Raw genomic sequence first — 24,905 nt, 5'->3', positions numbered from 1 at the left:
CTGATTTACTGCGAATCACGCAGATGTGTGTCTGTGCCTGCCCTTTGCCATGAGGGAACCAACAAATAAAAAGTATTTAATTTTAGTATTAGTAATTTCTACTTCCTATAATTTGCTTGTAGTATAGCCGTAGTATTTGCTTGAGTTTTTGATTCACAGATGCTTGTGTAAAAAAGACTTGTCAAAGCAAAGGCATTAGTTTAACTTCCTTATTCAAGTAAAATCATCTGCAAATGTGGTCAGACCTGCTATGGACTGGCGACTGGTCCAGGGTGAACCCCGCCTCTCACCCAAAGGCTACTGGGATAGGCTCCAGCCCTCCCGCAACCCTTAACAGGATAAGCGGTAGAAAATGGATGGAAATGTAGTAAAAGCATTAAAAAATAAGAAATTGTCATTTAAAAGATTCGCAGTGGCGTTTTTTTTTTTTTTTTTGCAAAGCTACCTGAACCACACATAGGTCAGGGTTTGACTCATGCACAACTTGGCATGGAGTGACATGTCTGTGTGGCTGTGTAAAGATTCTAACAAGGTGTGGGAGGGTGGAGGATTTATACATATTAAGTTGGCTTGAGAGCTGATCCATGGATCAGTAGAATGTGCACGTGCCAGTGTGCATGTGTGAATATGCGGGGAGAAAAAACATAATTCTGCTCAAATGCACTGGAATTAGATTAAAGAGCTTGCTTTGAGTAGAAAGTACACACATTTGTGTTAGAATGTTTGGAGTAAATTAAAAAGTTGTTGCACAAAATGCATTCTCAAATGCAGATACCTGAAAAGACTACTTAGGTACAGTAGTCAAATATTTGTACTGAGTCAGGTCTCACCTCTGATAACTCACACACAAGGCTGAGTGTGAAGGAGGCAGGATGAGATGTTTGGAGTATAACTGTGATACACTGTATCAGCTTGTTCACCGTATGTGTGTGTGTGTGTGTGTGTGTGTGCGTGTGTGTGTGTGTGTGTGTGTGTAAGACCGTGTGTGTTGAAATTGTCAGAAAAAAATTGCTTCCTGGTGTGTTTCGTGCTAATTTTAATTAACACAATGTTCAATTAATTCTGTCTGTGTGTGTATGTGTGTGTATGTGTGTGTGTGTGTGTGTGTGTGTGTGTGTGTGTGTGTGTGAGGAGGGGGGGTTCTATTTTCAAGGTGTAGTTGCTTATTTTTTAAAGTTTTCCACACAATTGGCCTCCCACACATTTCCAGCAAAAACATAATGCCAACCTTTAACCTCACAAATTGAGTTTTATCCATCAAACATGGGCGTTCACACTTCCCAAACATCGAAAACAAAAAAACTGTTTTGTGTATTCCGGTAAAATATAATTAAAGCAAGATACCTGTGGCATTTTGACAAGAAAACCGACAAGCCCTCATTACGCTGTAACTTGGAACGAACCAAAAACCATATGAAAGGGTTTTTTCTTCTAAAAATGAAGCATTCCCACAACAAACTTTGTGTTGGAGTGGTATTGAAAGAATTGATGGCCTCCCTGGCTTATCTTCTATCACTCTGGTGTCTTCAGGCATCACAAAAGTGCTGAATAATGCATGTGCATCAAACACACGATCCAGATTTCTCAGTTACCCACCTCCCAACTTTTCCCCAGAAAGCAGAGGACCGGACTACTGGCTACAGGCCATGTTCTGTGATTTAACCATTTGGGAAGTGAAGCTCTTTTGGGAATAGGGAGGAGACTGCAAAGGTCCAACGAATTTGGGGGGGAGTGACTCAGGGGCGTGGGTGCACTGGTTTGGGAGTATAAACAGCACACCACCGCCACCCCCATCGTTGGAGCAACTTTGTGCCCAGCTCATCCCTCTCCGTCTCTCTCCGTGTCCGGCAGGCGGAAAGTGCGTGGTCCTGCACTCCCTCCGTTCTAATTTTGCGTGCTGTGCTCTCGCCGTGCTCTGCAGACATGGCACCTGTCCTTCAAATGTTTGCGGTCCTTCTCGCCTCGGCTGTGCTGCAAACTGCGACATCGGCCCACCTCAATGACACGTGAGTAAAGTAGTGCACAGGCTGCACCATCCCAGGCTGCTGCGGCTGCAAAAGTTACTTTTAACGCCTCGTGTGCACTTGATGAAGTTAAAAGTTTTAAATGTATCAGTGAATTCATGTTTTATTGTGGGCTGGTTGGTCTGACATCACCCAAAACTAGTACCGTTCCTCTGCACATTCTGGCCTCTATTGGTCTTATGCAATCTGTGTGTGTGTGCGTGCGCGCGTGCGTGCATGCATGCGTGCGCGCGCGCGCTTGTCAAAGTCCATTTGTGTGCCTTTACACTTAAAGTGATGACTGATAAAAGGTGATCACTGTTGAAGAACTTTTGACTTGAGTGCAACTGGAGTCCACATGACCTGTTGACAAGTCTGAGCCTGACAGATACACCAGTGTAGCCAATAATGGCTTCAGGTGTTGGACCATCACAGGCTCAGTGTATAAGTCATCCAAATTGAGAACTTTTATTTTTATAAAACATAATTTTGAAAAAAAAAATGTAGAAGTTTGTAATTTATTTTGTTTTTAAACAGTAAAATATACTGCCTCTATTACTTACCTTGTTTTAGGGATCATTGTAAAAAGCAAATACAGCTGTCTAATATTTTGGCTGATTTATACTAAAAATGTCTTACTCTCAGGACAAGGGCTCTAAAACCACAAAACAATTTGAACATCCCGTTTCCTCCACTCTTAAGTCACCGGAATTTTTAAATGGATTTTGGTTCAATGCCTAAAATAATCAAGTCCGTGGTGAACGTTCACTTAAGCTGTTTCAAAGCATAACATATGACTCCTGTGAATTTTTAAGGTTACCGTTGCTAACAAGTGGCTAAATGAGGCTACTGAGGTAGTCCCAGATGCGAAATATCACCAAGGTGAAAAACTGAAGAGGCACAAAGCTAGTTGAAGTCCTGCATCCATGGTATTGCTTGTCCATAGCATAACATTAACTTTTTACTGCTATTGACTGCAGTCATGCCTCTAAACTTATAAAAGTGGTGATTCATTTGTGAACAGTGTTTCACACAGTCCTATTTTTTTTTTTCAGCAATAATCCGAAATCCTATGTAGATGTCCCAGTAGCTTTTGGTTGAGAGAACATGTGATGATGCTAACTTCCTGGTTGGCCCACAAAAAAAAAATACCATCCAAAATTTTATTCTGAAAAGTGTGTTTTCAAAAGGTTTTGAATTTGGCCTGTTGAACCTTGTACATAGGTGGACACTGATTGATTTCCATTTTGACCTTTTTGTTGCTCTTATCTCCGCACAGGCCATCATGGTTCAAATGCTCTGGTAACAGAAATGATTTGTCAAATATCTCTTCATCATACTCCTTCCTTTATGACAAAATAGCATCGATATTCTCAGCAGCACCACCCCAAACTCGATTAAAAACAAATGTGTCATCCGCAGCAACAGGCGCCTGCGTGCCAACAAGCCCCAAACACATAACATTATGGAGGTTAGATTGGTAAGAACAAGATATATGAAAAGATGGGTGCGGAAAAGATAGACAACCAATATTTTGAAGTTTATTTTTTTATATATATATATATATATATATATATATATATATATTTTAGTGTGTGTTTAGAAGTATTCATACCTGTGACTTGAACTTCAGTATTGATCGTTCTATTTAAAAAAAAAAAAAAAAAATTTAAAAAAGAGTCCTGCATCCATACATTATTGATTTTGAATAATGTGGAAATCTTCAAGCACAAATACTTATTGCCCATTTCTGCTGAATGTTACTGACCATTTTCGTGACTGGAAAAGCACACAACATCATTGGCTGTGTTCCGTTTAACTGAAGCAGGTCCAGTGCTGTTGTATTGTGTATATACTGTACTTCCGCTGACATTAACGTTTTTACAACTTCCATTTTGAGACGTTTAAAAACAAAAAAAACAAGAAAATGGAAGTGAACAAGAATATCCAATGCATTTAAACCTAACCCAGGAACCAAACCCTCCCATGTCTTAAAAGGAGAATGACGAAGTTAAACCTTTGTAATTTCCCACCTCTTCTCTAATGCTGAATAATTCTAGCAGCAGATTTGAGGTCAAATATCACACCCAAAAGTATTTTCATGTTCTATTTTGAGGCTGATGTCATTTGGTACTTGTATGTCTATTTTCCAAATTGTGAACAGTGTAAATTAGTTTAGATGTGATTACTTGTCAGGAACAATAAGTAGAAGGGTGCCATCATTATTTCGTTAGTTCTGTCTTTTGCCTTGCTAGCTGTGAGCACAGCCAGTGTTCACAAATGTCAGTTTGCACAATCATACACATCAGCATTCATTTAGTCTTGTTCACGTCCATCTGTACAAGGTAAGACTGTTCTGCGTGCCAAGCATTTACCATCCTTTTGGCTCTCTTCAGCTTTCTCTCTGGATTGTGTGGACAGCTATATGTCCGGCTCTCAAGGGTGCTTTCACAATTACAGTCAGTTTTACACGTCCAGCTAGCATTGGACAAACGGTTCACAAATTCAAGTGAACTAAATTTAAAATGCATACTTAAGCTGTGAAATGAGCCCATGGAAGACATTGCAAGTTTACACCTGAACAAAAGCCGCATACAGACGGCCACCGTCCTCTGAGTTTGGGTTTGCTTCCTTTGGTTGTCTGATTGTGCTTTCCCTGCAATCAGTACTGCACTAGAGTCTACTCAGAGTCAGACTTGGACCGTTTGAGAGAGGTGGTCTTTGAGTGGTTATTTTGGTCAGCAGTAGAGAATGAGTGCTGCTTTCTTAAATGAAACTCTCAAATGAACTGGCAACAGAAGTTGACAAGCATAAGATTAAAACCAAAAAGTGGTTTGGGAAAGGTTCTTGAGCCTCTAAATGCTTGACTTCTCATTCTGATTCACAAGAAAGCTTCTACATTGGTAGTTCGGTGTTACGTTGGTAGTGTGGCGCTACAGAGCTGCAGTTGGCCAACTAGTTTGGCTGAAAACGGCCACCTGCAGTGGCTGAAACCAAAATGCGTAGTGGAGTAAGACTGAACCAAAACAGATGCTACCTAGAAAATGTGCTGGAAATTAGAGCCAAGGGAAGCTACTGAGTCAAATAATACTTCTGTCCCAGATGTGACCCACATTTGGCCTTGAATGATGATTCAGGACATTCATGTCGGACACTTGCCAGTGTCGCAGCTGAGCTACTGTATACCTGCCATCAATATTCTGGTTTCCCTGCCAGCTGGTATTTGGGACTAAGAGCAACACCTTTCATTTCACACACACTAGTTCAACCCATTGTTACTGGGATTATCTCCTACCAGTTGCTCAGGCAACAGTTTTCATTTTTAATAATGGCTTATTAAATTACCTTTCTAGGTTCGTGGGATACCAGGAAAAAATATATTCCATGTTACACACGTCATTCTTTAGTTTGATACTTCAGCTTTGAACCTATGCTATCGCAGCTACGCCGACCAAAAGACGTTGTGATCGATGCCTGTGATTCAACAGTGTAACTCTCAAGTGCTGCGGCCACAACAGTGCAATGCTCTCAACAATGAAGAGCACTTGCATTGGCTATGGAGGATATATATATGGAGGATAAACTAGCTTTTTAACATGCCATCTCTGTCCATGCAGCACCTTTGCAGTGCTGGTGAGCTCCAAGCTGAAAAGAGGCAAACAGGAGACCTTGTGTGCCCAAATCAGCGGCCCCACTGAGCCCGTCTCTCTGACTATCGCCCTTAACATGGACTCTGGCAGCACAGTCATCCTGGAAGAGGAGGATATCAAACAGGACTTTTACCGCTGCCTAACCTTCCAGGTCTGACACAACATGTGTGCACACACACTATCTCAGCTTGGACAAATAATTCTGAAGTCTTCTTTTGGTAGTTGCTTCACCCATGGGAGTGAACTAGAATGGAGGAAAAGAACACTTTAAATATTTGTGGTGTTGAAATTTTTTGGCAGTGGGTGAACCTCCTCCCACTGGTGTTCCTCTATCCATCCATTAAACAAATGGCACAACCCCTGGCATCGTTATGTACCCAATTATCCAGCAGGCGCCACGACTCAGGCTGTCGATGGTTCTCTGGAAATTACTGCTCTGGTTTCTGTCACACCACCCCTAGCTGTTATGTAACTTACTGACCTTGCTTCATATTGATGCGAGACGACCCCCCGACCCCAATCAGCTCTATGACAATAGCACTTAGTTTCACATGATCCCCCAAGAGTTTGGCCCCGCTGCAGGCCTGGTCTGGCATGTCTATCTGCAATGAAACAAAGACTGCTTTCTGCCAGAGGCCAGCTGTGTACCTGCATTCCTCTGGAAAACACCCCTGCCCTCTGTACTCACTCTCTCACCACACATGCATTAAAAAAAAAACAACCCCCCTCAAATATTGGAAGTAGTTGCAGGCCAGGTTATGTAATAGCAGCTCCATTAGCAAGTGAAAACATATGCTTACAAGTGTTGAGGTAGTCTATAATTAATCATGTATACTTGTGGTCTGCTGTTGCTCAATATCAGCGTGCCTCCAAGCAGTTACTCTTCCCTCTCATGGATGCTTACACACTCAACAAGAAAGCAGAAAGTTCCTGTTTTGTGAAACTTCTGATGCGTCCTGTCTGACAGACAAGTTTGTGTGTTTGCTGGTGTTACAGGTCCCGTTAGTGCGGTACAAAACTGTGGCAAACATTAATGTCACTATGAAAGGTGAGAGCACGTCAATGAGCAAGAAGACCAAAATCCTCATTTTGCCACAGAGTTTCATCCATATCATCCAGACGGATAAACCCATCTACAAACCTGGACAAGCTGGTAAGTATTTCATCAGCGTATTGACAGTCTTCCTGCCCACATCGTCTTCTCTGAACTGCTCATCAATTCAGCTGCACTGGCACATTTTTTGGAAAACTTTCCAGTATCTGCATAACGCTGAGCCGCTACTTGACAACTTCAGGAATGATGTTGGGGCACAGAAGAGTGGTGGCTCCCTCTTGATGATACTTGCATGCTTTTGAAATATGAACATACAAAAGCTACATACTCAGCGGTGGAGTAGAAGTATTTTTAATATTTAAAGGCCCATATATTTGATGTGGATTTAATCACTCAAAAATGAATGAGGTCTGAGCCTAGCGGGTCCTGTGATACAGAGATGACTGGAGTGTTGAAAAAATGAGTAGGATTGAGTGGCAAGAATTTTTCTGAATAAAGCTCGCAAAGCTGACAATAAAATAACAATTAATAATAGAACTTAAATAATATTTAATTATTAATAATAAGATGCATGTATCAATAATTATTATTTTATCATTTTGAAGGTAAGATCACTGCAGTGGGAGAGATTGGGTTTTTGTAAGCAAGTGACCCGCGTTACAAGAACGAGGGAACACACCTTTTTTGCTAAAAACAAACTTCTGGAGTTTGAGCTATGCAGCTCTGAATTCGACAAATATTCATATACTATGTCGCTTAAGATTTCCCCCGACCCTATGGACCATCCACTCATAACAAAAGGTGAAAATAGTGGATGAGAACTTATTACGTTACTGTAGGGGCAGTAATAGCCTCAAGGCTTATAATGGCCTCACTGAATGTCTTACAGTTTCAAATTGCCCTCCTTTGTGAAGTGTGTTGGAGGATTTAACCAATCAGCAGAGCTGTGTATGAAAACCCCAGCTGTATTAAAAATGCAGTGTGGTTACGTAACGCACAACTGTTTCCTTTTTTCCATGGAAATGAAGCTTTATGTTTGTTGGGGTTTTTTTGGGAGGGGGGCAGAACCTGCCCCTGGAACTGCTGCCGATGGGAGGCAAGCTGATCCTTCCTACCAAATTTAAACATGAATGTCCAATTTGCTGCAAGGCTGCACTGATGAGATTTTACTCCTTCAGCCATCACCGTTAAATGTGTGCCCTATTTGTGATGTAAACCCATTCAGAACATTTCCCTCATAATCCCTGCTAGCACACAACGGAGAGCCCTGGAAGAATTTAATACCATTTACTTACTTTGTTTTTTGCATTATTTGTATTGTATTTGCAAAATAACTTGATTGATGTTGTTTTTTCTACACCCCCCCCCCCCCCCAGTCCAGTTCCGAATTGTTTCTTTGGATGACCGTTTCATGTCAGTCCAACGACTGGTGAGTTCCAAGTGTATTTTTGTCTGTTACGATGTGTGATACGTCCAGCCAGGGAACTTAGTATTCCGGTGTGATTTCTGCCATGCAGTCAGTGAATCTAAGGAACAGGGTCTATTTTGGTTCAGGAGAGTGGGAGGTGAACGGAGGGCTGTTTGTTGATTTTGAAGACAGCGTGGGTGAGAGGCGCTGTGTGGCGTAGTGTGATAAACATGCTGTCAGAGTTCATTTGGCTCACACTGTATTTGACCCAAACATCTGAATCAATACAAGCTCAGGGCCTTTTCCGTTAGTGTGAGAGAGTCTGGCAGAAAACGCTGTGTTCAATGAACGTGAGACTCCTGGATCTTGATTAAAATTTGAATAAAATCTCTCTGTTTAAGACGTGGAATGAATGCCAGTGTGTTTGCAGCTTGTTGAATTCAAAAGTGTCTTTGTTTCTGCTGCTGGACCTCAGCTGTAGTAAATATTTCTCCCTGACATCTTCTGTTTTCTTTATCCCTCTTTTAATGCAATACTTCCCCTAAATGTTTGGTTTTTTTTGCATGCATGCATTTAAAGTACTTATAAATAGGTGTATTGACCCAAGAAAGATCTTTCTTCCCCTCATGCATCCCTTTCTTGTGACTCCAGAATGCAGAAAGAACCAGCAACAAATATTTAACTTGAAGCTGAAGGTGATTAACGGCTAACGCCATTAAAAGAACAACAAACTGACCAAAAACATCTGTTTACAATCTCTCAAGCACATGGTTGGGTATAATCCACGTCTTTTTCAGTCGAGCTGTATGCTCAACGAACCCAGTTTCATGGTTCAGTGCTCGTTCAGTTGGGCAGAAAATATTATTGTAGAAAGATTTTAAAACACAAATTTGACACATTTATGGGAAATGTCGAGGAAAGCTAGTCTCATTTGAATTTTTTAAATTTATTTAGTTATTTTTTTTGCAACTTACGTGTTTTTTGTTTTCTCTTTCAGTACAAAGTGGTGGAGCTCCAGGTAAGATCCAGTTTGTGTCTTTTTAAAACACTAACCAATAATGTAGCCTATGTGTATGCTGTTTGTATTGGTGGTTTATTGGTCAAATCAAATACTATATAATTTGACTCAGTTGTCACGACAGTTTGTTCTAGCAAACATATGTTATATATGGTGATTGTGAAATGAATGAGTGATGCAATGATGATGTGAAGGATTTTGGATTGCAGATGCTTTGGTGAATGGAATTTGATGGTTTCTGTGCGTTTTTCTGTTGCCTAAATTGTATCTGTCTCTATGAAGTGAACACAAACAATCTAATTAGAGACAATGAGGCATCAGCACCTCTCCTGCCTTCCTGTTCACGAGTTACCTCAAGCCAGTCAGAGTGATGACAGCATCTTTAGCTTCTGTGAGTGAGGGGAGTGTCATCTCAAGGAGGATTTAATGGGATCACACTGAAGTGTCTTAGCTTTAATCTCTCTGAAGAGCTGGGGGGGGGGGGGTGCTACTGGCCTCGACTCACAGTGCAATCACCGGTCTTAGATAAGGAGGCAGGGTAGAGTTGGAAAGGACAACTTTTAAATAAAAGATGAGAGGAGGGAGACTTAATATATGAATCCTCAAAGATCTGATTTGCATAACACAAACCAAGGTAAAATCTACTAATCCATACAAGGACCCAGGGTAGGATCTTTAACCTCAGCACTGGGCAGGAGCATTGCCAGACTGGCCTCTGTTGGTCCAAATATGTCCTTTAAATCATAATCAGTAATTTGATATCTGAGATAGACGATGAGCATGTCCTACTCCTAAAGAAGGTGATTTGACACAGGAAGACAACAGTGTAAACCACAGAAGACAGAGTTGGAGAACCAGAAGTGTAGCTTCTCATTTGGCAACAAAGTCAAGTCTATTTGTTTAGCCCCAATTCATAACAAAGGTTATCTCATGACACTTTACAAGTAGAGCAGGTCCAGTACCACACTCCTTCAATCAATCTACACCCAACAGTTCTCCATCAGCAGCACATCCTGCAACAGCAGCGATGAAAACCTTATTTTAACAGGCAGGAACGTCGAGGAGATCCAGGCTCAATGGGGACGGCCTTCTGCTTTGACCGGTTGGGGGAAAGAGAGCAGGAGAGCGGGGCAGAGACAAAGACAGATCATGGAGGAAGACAGATATACAGAAGGAGAGAGAGGGACAGAGATAAAGAGAGAGAGAAAGGGAAGAGACTGATGGACAGACAGGGACTTGAGCAGGTGGTGCTAAGGGTGGCAGCTTGAGCCTCTTCAGGTCTGCAGCCTCCTCCAGCAGCACCTTGGATCTGGGAGGTGGGGAGCCTGAAGGCTCCGGAGAAGAAAGTGAGTTCGTAACACATATGACTGTGATTTATGTATGACACATACAGTAGAACAAAGAGGAGGAGAGTGAAGCCCAGTGCACCATGGGAGATCCCCATCAGTCTAAGCCTATAGCAGCATATCTAAGGGCCAGCCTAAGCAGCCCAACTATAAGCCTGATCAAAAAGGAAGGTCTAAAGTCTGCTTTTAAATGTAAAGAGGGGGTCTGCATCCTGGACTGAAACTGGGAGACGATTCCACAGGAGGGGAGCTTGATAGTTGAAGGCTCTGGCTCCCATTCTACTTCTAGAAACTCTAGGAACCACCAGTAACCCTGCATCCTGGGAGCGAAGGGTTCTGGGTAATAAGGGACTATGAGCTCTGTCAAATATGAAGGTGCCTGATTGTTGAGGACTTTGTATGTCAGAAGAAGAGTTTTAAATTCCTTTCTGATTTTGACAGGGAGCCATGTAGAGAAGCCAGTACAGGAGAGACATGGTCTCTTCTACTAGTTCTAGTCAACAGCAGCGTTCTGGACCAGCTGGAGAGTCTTTAGGGACCGACTGGTGCAGCCTGATAGGAGGGAATTGCAGTAATCCAGCTTGGAAGTGACAAAAGCATGGACAAGTTCTTCTGCATCTTTTTGAGACAGGATGTGCCTGATCTAAGCAATGTTTCATAAATGAAAGAAAGCAGTCCTCAAGATTTGTTTAATGTGGGAGTTAAAGGATAGATCCTGATCAAAGATCACCACTAGGTTCATTAGGGTAGTGCTGGGGGCCAGGGTGATGTCATCCAGGGTACTTATCTCATTGGATAGGCTGTTTTGGGCCCAGTACAATAACTTCGGAGTGGGGAGGAGGAAAATGCTGAGGTTGTGATGCTGTTGTGCTCCATATCGGTGAAAACGCAAACCCCGTACACTCTGCTATGGGTAGGATAATTCCATTTGAGAATCAAAGAATTTATGATTTCACATAATTGAAATGTAACCCCCTCCACTCCTCCAAAATTTTGTATTTTCTGTGATGGATGACTAAGATAATTTTTTTAAAAATACATTGGACTTCTCCAAAATATCAGTGACTGCGTAATATTCCTGACATCAAAAAGGTGTGTGAAGTCACAGACATCAGTCAGTATCAGTCCTTCCTCCTCCTCTTCCTCTGCTGCTGGCTCAGACAGGGAGGGCCTGCTTGTCTCTGGCAGTAGCTGGGTTTGCAAGAATTCGACCCATTTTAAGATTAGCTGCTCAGAACATTTTGATTTTTTTTCATGTTGATGCTTGTTGAACAGGTGGTTGGAGGAATTGTACCTCTTCACTGCTCTCGCATTAGGGAGATATCATTCACTTTAGTAAAACTTTCACTTCAGCGCGCGAGCGTGTGTGTGTGTGTGTGTGTGTGTGTTGGAGGAGCAGCGAGTGCCCCACTTGTGCTGGAACTAAGACAGCAGAAGCACCACAGATGACACTATGGTAGTTTACTCCATCTTTTAGTTTAATTTGGGACTGTGACGGTCGTTTTGCACGTAGATTATCTACATTGTGTCTGGCTGGTCGTTGTGTCACCACTTAAGTGGGATGACTGATTTTGGACATTGATTTTGGAGAGATGTTGCAGACTGACTGGCATCAGTGCAAATTAGGATGCATCATATTGGATTTTTTTCTTCAATAGCCGATATGTTGATATTTTACTAAATGTACTGATCTTCTTCCAATTTTACTTTAAAGTAGTGGGGAAAAAACAAACAAAGACGGGGAGGGAAAGTCCTCTGACTCCACACCCGCTGTCACAGATGAAATGTAGGCTACATGTGACCACACTTTCGCGTGATGTTTGGCTCTGTCAGAAGTTCAAGCGTCCTTTGGCCCATGACGGCAGTGCAACAAAACCTTCTGCTAGCAGCATAAATGCTGGACGTTCTACACATCGGCTGTTTGACCCTTAACGGGGTTCATATCACCTTATTTAAGCGGACAAAAAAACAGAGCCCATCCATTTTGTAGGACTTTACTCCAATAAAATGGTATCAATCCAGCTCGTGATTTGTATTCTGCATCAGCTGAGAACCTCTGAGCTCTGCCTTTACTGAAGGTGCTTGTGTTCTTCATGTAGGATCCCAATTCCAATCGCATCGCCCAGTGGTTGGACAGGACCGTCATTGGTGGCATCCTCGATCTTTCTCATGTCATGATTCCTGAGGCGACACAAGGAAAATACACCATCAAAGCTACGACAGATGAAGGAGAGGAAATATTTCACAACTTTGAAGTCCAAGAATACGGTCTGCTGCTGTTTTACTTGCCAAAAAAATAGAGCAGTTTGTCACTAATACAGACATAGCATTGGACTTTTTAAAATGTGAACATTTCTGATGCTTCCTTTTTAGTTTTGCCAAAGTACGAGATAAAAGTTCAACTGCCCAGTGTGATCACCATCCTGGACCAGGAGGCAACTGTCAAGATTTGTGGAAAGTGAGTATTTCTGCAGAAGGATATCATATATTTAGGAATTGACTGACTTTTTCCATCATGCTAGCTGTGGAACAAAAATTAACGCACTGTCTGTTTCCAGTAAAAAGCCTTTGAAATAATACGGGGCAGAGGTGAATATAACCAGCCTGTCATAGAACTTTTAGTCAGTCTGCCAAAATTGACTATGTTACCCACAATCCTGAAGTGTAATAGTGATGTCTCTGACTGGATTTGAGCACACTGTTGCCATGGAGCTGTTTACTGACCTGTGAGCGTGAGGTTGGCTGCCAAATTATCGCTGAATTTTACTATTGTTTGTTTCAAAGCAACCCTGCTCTGCAGATTGCCCCCTGATGACCATTACCAATAATGTATATTTAAGTCACTTCCTGTCCGGTGTTATTACAACATTACATATTCTGTTTCATTGCACTAATCTCTGCAGATACACCTATGGGAAACCAGTTGTTGGTGCAGTTAAGGCAGTTCTTTGCAGACACGCCATTCGCTTTTACTGGTATTTAGGTACCATACAAAACGATCTCTGCAAGACGTACAAGATGACAGTGAGTATTGAACATAAAAGATCAGGCTTACTCTGAGAGTCTACATTTTGTGTTTTTGAAATTGACCCTTGGTTTCCTTCAGACAGACAAAACTGGCTGCGCTACACAAACGGTTAACCTGACGGACTTCTCCCTCACCCAGAGCATGTACGATGATGATTTTGAGGTGGATGCTGAATTGGAGGAGTTTGGCACAGGTAGGGTCGTCGTCGTGGTCGTCCCCCAAACACATCATAGTATACACACACAGGTGACGACCCATCATAAACTTAAAGTGTTTACTGTTTGCACTTCCATCTAGGAGTAATTCTGAAGGGTACTGGGTACACCAGTTTCAGCAGTCACATCAGAACAGTCGTATTTGAAGATGTACCTGCAGCATACAAGCCTGGCATCCCTTTTGAGGGAAAGGTAATCACACTTTACTTTTCTTTTTAATTTTGAATATGTCTTTATACAAGCACGACATTTAATCATGACAGCACAGCCAATAGAACCAATTGAAATATATTTGTAAAGCACTTTTTCCACAGGTTAAGGCAGTTCAAAGTGCTTGATGGATGAATGACTGACAAGCTGATGATAGGACCGACCAAGCGGAGACTATTAAAAAGATATTAAACAAGTTTGACACAGTACGTGATAGAAATAATTTTTGAAAATAACAAGTTTTACAAGCTATAATAGAGCTGCAAAGGGGGAGACCTCACTGGGAAGTGTTCCTCTGTCAACCTTATTTCTTTCCCTCAATGGAGAAAGATGGTAGTTTAAATTCCAAATTAGTCGTACAGAGCTAATATGGCATGCGTGATTTCACCACAGTTGAGTCTCATGTGTGCTCAGTCTGGTTTAACCAAATGTAGGCAACCACAATTCTTAAGATGCACAAATGAGTTGAATACATTGATGTATTTTATGTCATATAAAATATTCATAATGACAAAAGCTTTTGTCCAACATTTCTTTAATTTAGTCATAATAATAATACTGATGATGATGATTTAACAGCACGTTGAGGTCACTGAGCACGTTATTTCTTTGGATGACAGTGAAAACCAAACAAATTAACAGTACAAAAGACTGCATATATAAAATACTGCTATATGGCTTTAGGCTTCCTCTTTGTGACAGTCATCAAACCTCCCGTGAACCGTGCCAAAATTCCAAAAATGTATATAGTACTTGGTGTTGTGTCTGTTCAGCACAAGGCAGCTGGCAGAACAGTACTGATCGCCTATTTCTCTACTGGCTGTCATGTTAAACAGTCGTGCCAAAGCCAACAACTGCCCAACTTCAGCAGCTTCCCTCCTTGTTGCGTCCTGTTTGCAGGTCAAGGTGAGCGGTCCAGACAACAAACCTGTCGCCAGTGAGCCTGTGTACGTGTTGGCGTATGCTGGTGGTACACAAAACATTACACTCACAACAGACCTGAAAGGCATGGCTTCATTTTCTCTCGACACCTCCTCGTGGAAGGGCGACGTCAATCTACGGGTCGGTTCCAACTTTTGTGTAGTTATGTTTTCTCGTCAGTAGAATTTTTGGTTTTGCTCAAGAACTGGTGTGTGGAAGTGAATTTGACCTTTTTGGATGTTGTGTCAACCAGGCATCATCTAGACTGAAGGAAGACGATGAGCCGTACATACGCGGTTTGCGTAGACCGGAGTACCGATCAGCCTACCACCATGTCGCTGCCTTTTACTCCAAGAGCAGTAGCTTTGTGAAGCTCATGCAGGTCAACAGGAAGATCCCTTGTGACAAAGATGCCACTGTGCGTGCTCAGTACATCATCCAGGGCAAGGAGCTAAAGGACGGGCAAGACAACCTTGACTTCTTTTACATGGTGGGTGTTTGGGCGCTGGCGATACAACTGTGTGTATCTGTATCCTTGGTGCAAATTCCTAAATGGCAACACTTAGTGGAGTATCACATTAGTATCCGAGTAGCGCACCTGGCAAAAGGCTTCAGACCAAATCAAGTGAAATGTACATTCGAAACAGGTCCAGTATTTAGAAGCTTTATGTGAAAAACGTGCATTCATTTCTCTGTTTTTGTGGTCTTCTCTTTGTAGGTGATGTCCAGAGGTGAAGTCATGCATCACGGTCGTCTCCCAGTGGCTGTTAAAACAGGAATCGGTACAAACTAATCTGATTTTTTTTTTTTTTTTACCTCAGAAGACTTTCTGATGTACAATTTGTAGTGGATCTAAACAAGCTAGTGCTTCATATTTTCCACTCCAGAGCATCTTCTGATTTTTATAAGCAGTAAGAGAATTTGAATAACTGTAATATAAATCATAATAGATAAAATGTAATGTTTAAAAGAATGTGAATTAGATTGATGGGGAGCTTCACACCTCTGAACAATGTGGTTTAAGACAAGATGGACCCTTGAGAATGATCCATTTTAAAAACAAGTCAGATGATATTCTTGGTTTATTACTGATCTCTCTTTTGATCTATATCTGATACCACAGTTCATTTTTTTGTGATTTTGATATATTCTTCATTGTTTTAATTGTCTTTTTTTCCCTCGTCTCTCTTGATTTCATGTCCCAGTCAACAAAGGGGAGGTGTCTGTCTCCCTCCAGCAGGTGACAGATCTGGCCCCGTTTGCACAGGTCTTAGTTTACATAGTGATGCCCAGTGGAGAGTTTGTTGGTGACAGCAAGGATTTCCCCATTCAGCTCTGTCTAAAAAACAAGGTACCCCCTGAGACCACAGTAAATGAATCCAAGACCTCATACGGCCCTTCACACTGACCTCTCACGCTGTCTTCTGCCCAGGTGTCTCTGAGGTTCTCATCACTCCAGGAGCTTCCAGCAGAGAAGACCACATTGAAACTTCAGGCTCACCCAGGCTCCATGTGCTCGATCCGGGCCATCGACCAGAGCGTTCTCCTGCTGCAAGCAGAGCAGGAACTCACCGTAAAATCCGTAAGCCGCAGAAACGGTCACCTACTCCATCCCGACTCGAGGGCTTCTAAGAATTTTTCTAAACCTGGCCCCGTTTTCCAAACCGTTTTGGTCTGATTGATCAGTCGGCTCAAAATGAGAGAAAATGCAAAAATGGCTGCGCTTGAGTTATTTTCCACATTACAATCAAAACTTGCTTGTCTTTGCCACTGACACCCAGACATTGTCCCAACAAATATGGCATTCTTGAAAACCTGCCTGCAAATAAATCAATCACTAACAAATGAGGTCCAGAAGCAAAGGGCTGTCACGAGCGCGTCTCACCACAACACAACACTACCCACTCAACACGTCATCTCATACTGTACATAAGCTGCTTGTCATGGCGACATTGCTCAGAGGTAGCCATCTAGTAATTGAAAGGTCGGTGGTTCGATTCTCACTTCCCCTTCAGTGAGATACTGAACCTCTAATGGCTCCTGATGAGTGGCTTGGCCCCTTGAATGAAAGTATCCACCATCCTTGTGTGTGAATTTCACCTCAAAGTAGAAAAAGCATCATATAAATTCAGTCCATTTTACCCTTGAGTCAATCTGCTGGTTGCTCTTTTCCCTTGACGTCTTCTTGATGATTGGTGTTAAAGTGCACAACCAAAGACGCGGAGCTCTCAGCCACTGTCCCCACTTTGTGAGACTGGAAGTAATTTTGAGTGTTGAGCAGGACTGAGTGGGAAGGGTACGACAGTACCTTATCAAAAACACCTGAATGCCTTGATTTAGTTAATCAACTTGGAGATTGGAGACTTAAAGTATCAGTAATACCAGATCGGACAGTGGCAAATTCTTACATATATTCATGACTCATCAAGACTTGTGACGGCGTGTGTGTGTGTGTTTTGGTGCAGATATACAACAAGCTGCCTGAGCAGAGGCAGTCAGGATTCTACTCTGAGGTTGAAGACATGGAGCCATATCCCTGCTTTCCATTTCCTGATCCTGAACCTGAACCTGAAGCGGAGCCTGAGATGTTGGTTGACGTAGATTCAGATGGACGAAGCAAGCGCTCATTTTACTATGAACCGCCCAATCAGAAAGATGACTTCTATAGCATCCTTAAAGTAGGTTATTGAACAATGGACTGATTTTATTGATAATTGGATTTAACTAAGAAAAATATGTAGTGATCAAACCAAATACGGGGTATGATGTTTTTTAATCATCAGACTTCTTTGGTTTTACCGTCTTTCTTTCTAGGAAATCGGAGTCAAAATTGTGACAAACGCTGACGTAAAAAAACCGCACAACTGTCAAGACATACACTTTCGTTTGTACGATGAAGGTATGTTTACTTGCCATTGACAGAGTGACATTGTAGTGTAAACATGCATGTTTTTCACGTTACCAAAGGAGACTGCCTATGACAGTGCTTTTCTTGTGCATCTTTCAGTGTCAGATTATTAATAATGTTCCTGTTTTTCCTAAGGAATGGTCGACTCTCCCATTCCAATGGCCTTCAACATGCCAGATGTCCTTAGTAATAATGTAGTAGTAGTAAAAAAGGGGAAGGAGACGGTCAGGACCTTCTTCCCTGAGACCTGGATCTGGGACCTGGTGTCTGTGGGGTAAGAACTAATCAAAAAATTGCTAACCATTTACACACAGAAAACGGTAGATAAATAAATAACATAAGAGAAGATTACATGTCACAGCCAATCACATGTATGCAAAAATTTTAATAAATTGCAAATTGTGTATAATCACTGACAAACACACACATACGCTCCTACTGAACCTTCGTGTTAACTCTGAACTCTTGTTTGTGCAGGGACACAGGGTCAGTGGACATACTGAAGACTGTCCCAGACACCATTACTAAGTGGGCCGCTGGCGCTTTCTGTGTCTCTCCTGTGGGCTTCGGCGTGTCCCCCAACACTGGACTGACTGCTTTCCAGCCCTTCTTCGTCAGTCTTACATTGCCTTACTCCGTCATCCGAGGGGAGGTGTTCACACTCAAAGCTACCGTTTTTAACTACCTCTCCAAATGCATTATGGTAAATAAGAATGATACAAGGTATTGCATTCAAGTGTTTCACTTCGGTCTCGTCACACTGTCAACACGTCGTCTCTTCTGTCGTCAGGTGAAGGTAACGCTTGCAGATTCAGAAGAGTACTCCTTCAGGAACTGTGATGACTGCCAGTACCGTGTGTGTCTGTGCAGTGACGAGAGCAGGACCTTCAAGTGGATTGTCACACCAAACACCCTCGGTATAAATAGACACACGAATCTAAATCTTTTTTTCTTTGTTTTTTTTTTTTTTGTACATTTGAGCTTTCAAGAGTTTTTGGGCCTCAATCCTGAAATATTGCCACGCGCGCATTCAACTCGCATGCTAAATGTTTGTTTTAGTCAAGCTCAGTGGTGATTTGTGAGTCCTTGTTCCTCACATCTGTCGTGTAGTTCTTTTAACTGTCAATCAATCAGGCTCACAGATTTTATTTTTCGAAGAGGGACACAAGAGATGTCATGGCCCGGTAGCTGGAAGACAAAAGCTAAATGCACTAACAACTAAATTTTCTATGTTCGTGTAGCAGCACTTCATGAGCAAAGCTGTGAGAGTGTCTGACTCTCATCATCTCATTGATAATTTAGGGCCTGAGCGAGTGTTTCCATTTTATATAATTCAAAGTTGCATAGTCTGTCAGATACCAATGAGTTTTAGACTCCAAAAATTAGATTATTCTGTCCAAGACGCACAATGTATATAGATTAATAAATCCAACAATTACGTGTTATACACAAGTTAATTTGGAAAATATATTAAGACACTAATTCATGAAACCAGATCAAATAGCTAAGTAACATGTCTAAAGTGAAAGCACTTCTTATCCAAGTGACCCTATTCACAGTATTCTGTTCATCATAATATGGCCTCACTGACAAGTACACGCAGGCAGTATTTTAACGTGTAGAGCTAATTTTAACACCATACACTTAAGTATTTTTATCGGTGCATAATGCATATATAGTAAATTGATCATATTAAAAGATTATATATGATTAAAGTGGAAAAATCTTCTAACAATATAGTATTAAACAAGTTGCTGTGAGAGTGAAAACACACTGATGAAGACTGAAACACTCCATAAGTAGAAACACATTTATGGTCAGTTGTAAGTCTCCTCTACCTGCAGTTAGAATAAGTCAGAGGCAAACAGGAAGTATAATGAATTTCATCTTTAGGAATATAACTGAAAACGTGTCTTATTTTGATATTTCATTTCTTAGCGCAATCCTGACCTTTTTTTTTTTAGTTTTTTTTTTAATGAAAATATCACCCTTGACTCTGAACACAAATCTCTGTCGTAGTGCTGCTCTTCCTGCTTCCTCGTTAAAGCAGATTACATTAAATATTTCAAGCTGATTGTCACTAATAAGATGATGCATTTCTCACATCTTCTAATCTTTTAGAATACCGTGGTTTTTCTTTTTATAACCATCCATTACAATCTTCCGCTGTCAGCAGCAAAGATGAAGTGATAATCCCAAACAAGCCAATTAATCCTTATTAAGGGCGCTGACAATAGTTGCGTGAGCGCCGCTGGAAGGGAAGTGGGAGAGTTGTTGTTGTAGCGCTACCTGGCCTGAAAGCAGAGGATTTCTATCAGCCTCCATCAGCAGGGATGGAGACGAGGCTCTGATGAATGTCAAATTGCGCTCCTCTTAACTCCCCCTTAGAGGAATGCTGACAATCACTTGTACTAACAAGTCAGGTAGTATCTCTGATGAAACACTCCGAAACCTCTCCCTCAGGAGGTGATCTGTACTTGTCCTCTGTGAGAAGGATTGAGGGCTATGAAAGGGAGGGGAGGGGGCGGGAGATAAAGCAGTGTGGAGGAGAGAAAGCATAATAAAGCAACAAATGGGGATTAATGACAAAGAATGAGATTGGAAAGGGAGAGGAGGGGTGGAGGGAGGGGAAAGTTGGATTGAGAAGCAGATGCAAAGCTGCTCTGCTTCTGTACACAAACTGTGACAGGGGATGAGTGACGTGTGGATCGATATCAGGCCTGATTGTTTGCATGCATACACAGGAGAGGTGAAACTGAAGGTCAGTGCAGAGGCTCTGAAGACTGACTTGATGTGTGGCAATGAGGTGGCCGCCGTCCCAGACGCGGGCCAGATCGACACCGTGGTCCGCACCCTGCTGGTGCAGGTCAGTGACTTTTCCTAACAAATTGGGCATTAAATGTCGACGTTTGTGGTTACATTTTCTTACAGAAATTAAAAATGGTTAATTTCACATGTTCCTGAGGTTGACTCTCTATAAGCTGTGGACTCCAATTTGAATTTATTTTGCTCAATAATGAACCCCGAAATCTCATCTAGCGTCACTGATGTTATCTTCAAATATATCAACTGGTAAAATATTACGAGCATTATTGTGTAGGCCTTCTTTGTGAGTTTTTATTTTTGCAAAGTGTTTTTGTTCCCTCTTTGCTCATTAGTTAACAGTTTTTTTTCCTCAGTCACTGAGTCATTCTCCAAACTCAATTTCTATGGTGCCAGACACACAAAAAGGCCATGATTAAAGTGCCTGAAAATTTGCAATAAATCACCTCAAACTTCATGCAAAACGACCTGAAACTGAGCAAAACTATAAATGTAAATTAGCTAATTCCAGTAATTTACAAGTCATTTTGCATGAAGTTTGAGGTGATTTACTGCTAATTTTCAGGCACTTCAATCATGGCCTCTTTTGTGTCTGAGTTTATGTTCTCCAAACTCAATTTCTATGGTGCCAGTGATTGAGAACAAAATTGGCACAGATTTTTTTTTTTTTATGACAATTTCTCTGTTTCTAATGCTGTTACATTTCTTAAATACTTGTGACAGGATGACTGCAGACCTTCACAAGCATTTTAAATAAAATTGAATTTGAATTATTCCTAATTTTACTCTCAGGAAGACGCTCAGCATGGCTTCTGGGTCCAGGAACTCAATTTTGACAATGATAAAATCCACTTGTTCTCAAATTTATCTATAATCCAATTTTTATATATATATATATATATATATATATATATATATATATATATATATATATATATATATATATATATATATATATATATATATATATATATATATATATATATATACTTTTTTTTTTACTTTTTGCACATTTGATAATAAATAATAAGCTTCTGAAATCCTTCTCATTGTAATTATTCTTTGTCTCCTCTCCCTCCGCAAGGCTGAAGGAACTCCTCAGTCAATCAGTCACAACGCCCTCCTCTGTCCTGCAGGTGAGCCTCACTGCGTGGTCACTGATTGGCTGCTGGTTGTTGAGAGGTGTCCATTGAGTTTGTTCAATTGGTGATGAGCCTTTTGATGGATGCACGACAAGAGCTTAACAGTGACACGCATGGAGAAAAATAATCACTTCACGTCAATATTTTTACTTCATCTATTAAGTCTCATGTTTTTTGTCAGACGGGCCCGTGGAGAAAAAAATCTCTCTTCTGATGCCAGAGATGTTTGTGGCAGGGTCTGCCAGAGCTACCGTCTCTGTGTTAGGTTTGTAACGCTAGATGAACCCTTTGCTTTGAATTCTGCTCCAGTCTTGAAAAGAATCAATTCCTCACCTTCCTCTCGTTGCTTCTGCAGGGGATCTGATGGGCCGCGCCACGAAGAACCTGGACAAACTCCTGGCCATGCCCTATGGCTGCGGTGAGCAGAACATGGTGCTCTTTGCTCCCAACATTTTCATCCTAGACTACCTGAAAAGCACCAGTCAGCTGACCACGGCGATTCAGGAGCGGGCGATACACTTCCTGGAGAGCGGTGAGTCCCATGGACCTCCTCATAATCGGTGCTGGTTACTGTATTCACCTGTGAGCTCACAACATTTCCAGTGAAGTCATAAATACCACGACACGGACTTTCATCATAAATGTTGTCTGGAAGTTCTCACAGCAAAAGATTTACAGGTCTCGTGTTGTTGTTGTTTTTTTTGTCAAATAATAGTTGAAGTAGCTTGAAAACCAGGTGTCCTGAGCTAACCTTTGACCTATAAGACGTCGCCCAAATCAACAAGCTTTTTCTTCAGTTGAGTTCTCTGCCCAGTTAAGTCATTTTAGTATTCAATTAAAAAGGTTAATATTGGCGCAAATACATACTAATAAACTCTGGTACTCAGGACACTTACATATGGTAGAGTCTCGCATTTTTATTTATTTTACTTTTTTCTTTTTTTAACCAAGCAAGTCACAAGAACAAAAACTTATTTGCTGTGGTGGCCTGGAAAAAGCCAAGGCCTCCGATTCCTCGAGGAGGCCTCTACCTCCTTCCCTCCAAATTTAAAAACCAAATGTGTTGTTGTTGTTGTTTTTTATTGAATAAATCAGCAAATATTGCGACTCATCTACAGACCTTCGTTCAGTTCAATTTAACAGGAACCGAACAAAGCAATTAAAGTAATTCAAAGCGACTGAGAGAATATGTGAATATTCAAACTAGAGATGTGAATGTTGGCGTGGTGATCACTCCCTGAGACTGCTCACAACAAATCAGCTAAACTGGTTCGAGGAGTCATTTTTTTTCAAATCTGTTAAAAACATCTCCGTTTTGTGTATTTTTATTCTAGCACTACACACACAAAAATGAACTCAATACTAATCTTGATCGGTCACATGATCTGATTGTGATTTTGTGTGTGTGTGTGTGTGCTCACGTGTGTGTTTTACAGGATATCAGAGGGAACTCACCTACAAACACGATGATGGTTCCTACAGCGCCTTTGGGAAGAGTGATCCATCTGGAAACACCTGGTCAGTAAAAATCGAGGAGTAACTAGAACCTTAACCCCCCCCCCCATACACACACACTTTGGGTTACATGAGAATGTTTATTTATGTTATCATGACATTACAAAAGAAAAGGTTTCTAAAGAGTCCTAAACAATAGCAACACTCCGATATATTGCACTTATGATATATTGCAGTTGCATCAGCGGTTTTAGAACATTTTAAAGTATTTAAAGCTTTTGAACTGAATATTTTCAGCTTGAATCTCACACTCCATTTGACGAGAGAATGGAGATGGCATGCAGACGCAGTGGGAGTGTGTCCTCTCTGGCATTTAGCACCGGCAAGCATCCTAATAATTTACTTTATAAGAAACCTGCCAGAAAATATTAATATTTTCTTTTTAATGGGCTTAAAGCACAGTGCCTCGGGGGGATTTAACGAACCCTTTGCTGTTGTGAAAGGATGCTGGGCAGTTTTGGCAGTTGCTGAGAGTGTGTGGGTGTGTGTTAGTAGAAACTAGGGCTTGCAAGTGTTATGTTCCAGAAGATGGGATCCAGTTTTTCAAACCCCTGTGTTGATGAGCTGATTTATATACTTTTAACAGACTTAAACAAAGGTGCTTTTGTGATGTCAACACGTTGGACTTAACAACTTTTTAAAATGTTATTTAGGGTTCATCATTTCATATCGGATAGTATTTACCGAGGGTGGAAATGACAAGCTCCTCTTGTTTTTCCTGGGCGCTTGTTCTTTTTCAAGCCTGTAATTGTACTTCTTCCATGTAATCTACTTCCCTACGTGTATGATAATAATATCTCACTGGTGAGTAAAAGCCTACAGTTTAACCCGACATCAAAAGACCAAGTAACATCAGCCTGAGCAAATAAAACATGAGCTAACAGATTCTCCTGCAGTTTGACCTCAATTCAAACCTTTCATCTGCATTTTTGCAGTCAATAAGAATATCAAGCGATTACAAAAAAGTCCAATAGAAATCATGAAATACTAACGCTGCGGCAAGCGGAGGTGTGGAGAGGAACCAGGGAGAACGAGGGTCCGTGTCTGCACCTCATCTGTGTATTTGTTCAATTTTTTCATCAGAGTAATATTTGTTGATCTTTTCTACATGGATCTACGATGCTGCTGTAATGCATCAAATATCAACAGTGTAAATGGACTGGAAGTAACACAAGTAGGTTTTGAGAAGAGTGTTTTCACGCATTTTAAACACCAGTGGTTAAGGAATATTTCAGTTGTGTAATTCCAATATTCCACTGGACAAAACAAAAAAGCGGTCAACGTCTGGCTTTGTGTACATGAAGGCTGGGGTACACAAAGAGTATTACAGTGTTGCCAGGAGTTGAGTATTGCTTTGCGGTACTCTTAGACCCCCCTGTTTGTGACCAAAAACTTCATTTCCCTTCAGCTGCTGTAGGTCCCTGAAGGTAATGTTCCCATCACAGTATTTATAAGCATGTTGTAGTATTTATAGAAGTATTTTAATAGAGATAAATATGGGGATGGCTGAATTCAATAGTGGCCTTTTGTGTTCTCTGCGGTTTTTCTGAAATAACTTGATTCTCTCTCTTTATTTTTTTTTAATGAAAATCTTGTTGATTCGGAAAAACAATCCTGCAAGAAGTTCTACAGCTGAAATGTCGCAGCTCATAAACACAAATATA

General features: G+C 41.2%; 1 protein-coding gene across 1 annotated transcript in view; it reads left to right on the top strand.

Annotated features, from left to right (window-relative positions):
• The first annotated feature begins 1,756 nt into the window (after window positions 1-1,756).
• The window catches only part of a2m1 (alpha-2-macroglobulin 1), a 31,806-nt gene continuing 8,657 nt past the window's right edge, over window positions 1,757-24,905 (top strand). The window contains exons 1-25 of the mRNA XM_086216000.1: window positions 1,757-2,006; window positions 5,621-5,804; window positions 6,650-6,806; window positions 8,084-8,136; window positions 9,113-9,133; window positions 12,579-12,747; window positions 12,853-12,937; window positions 13,383-13,503; window positions 13,586-13,700; window positions 13,805-13,914; window positions 14,833-14,994; window positions 15,107-15,343; window positions 15,572-15,635; window positions 16,059-16,204; window positions 16,286-16,435; window positions 17,319-17,531; window positions 17,668-17,752; window positions 17,897-18,035; window positions 18,239-18,464; window positions 18,552-18,678; window positions 20,506-20,627; window positions 21,669-21,720; window positions 21,908-21,991; window positions 22,082-22,258; window positions 23,163-23,244. Of these exons, the coding sequence (XP_086072126.1) occupies window positions 1,924-2,006; window positions 5,621-5,804; window positions 6,650-6,806; window positions 8,084-8,136; window positions 9,113-9,133; window positions 12,579-12,747; window positions 12,853-12,937; window positions 13,383-13,503; window positions 13,586-13,700; window positions 13,805-13,914; window positions 14,833-14,994; window positions 15,107-15,343; window positions 15,572-15,635; window positions 16,059-16,204; window positions 16,286-16,435; window positions 17,319-17,531; window positions 17,668-17,752; window positions 17,897-18,035; window positions 18,239-18,464; window positions 18,552-18,678; window positions 20,506-20,627; window positions 21,669-21,720; window positions 21,908-21,991; window positions 22,082-22,258; window positions 23,163-23,244 (3,164 nt within the window). The 5' untranslated portion in view covers window positions 1,757-1,923. The remainder of the gene's footprint in view (window positions 2,007-5,620; window positions 5,805-6,649; window positions 6,807-8,083; window positions 8,137-9,112; window positions 9,134-12,578; window positions 12,748-12,852; window positions 12,938-13,382; window positions 13,504-13,585; window positions 13,701-13,804; window positions 13,915-14,832; window positions 14,995-15,106; window positions 15,344-15,571; window positions 15,636-16,058; window positions 16,205-16,285; window positions 16,436-17,318; window positions 17,532-17,667; window positions 17,753-17,896; window positions 18,036-18,238; window positions 18,465-18,551; window positions 18,679-20,505; window positions 20,628-21,668; window positions 21,721-21,907; window positions 21,992-22,081; window positions 22,259-23,162; window positions 23,245-24,905) is intronic.

This window comes from Aulostomus chinensis, chromosome 10 (assembly GCF_037954235.1).
Source record: "Aulostomus chinensis isolate RoL2024-O1b breed Wild chromosome 10, RoL_Achi_v1.0, whole genome shotgun sequence".
NCBI classification, from domain to species: Eukaryota; Metazoa; Chordata; class Actinopteri; order Syngnathiformes; family Aulostomidae; genus Aulostomus; species Aulostomus chinensis.
The sequence above is the reverse complement of the archived record's forward strand: the minus strand, read 5'-3'. Positions and strand labels throughout refer to the sequence as shown.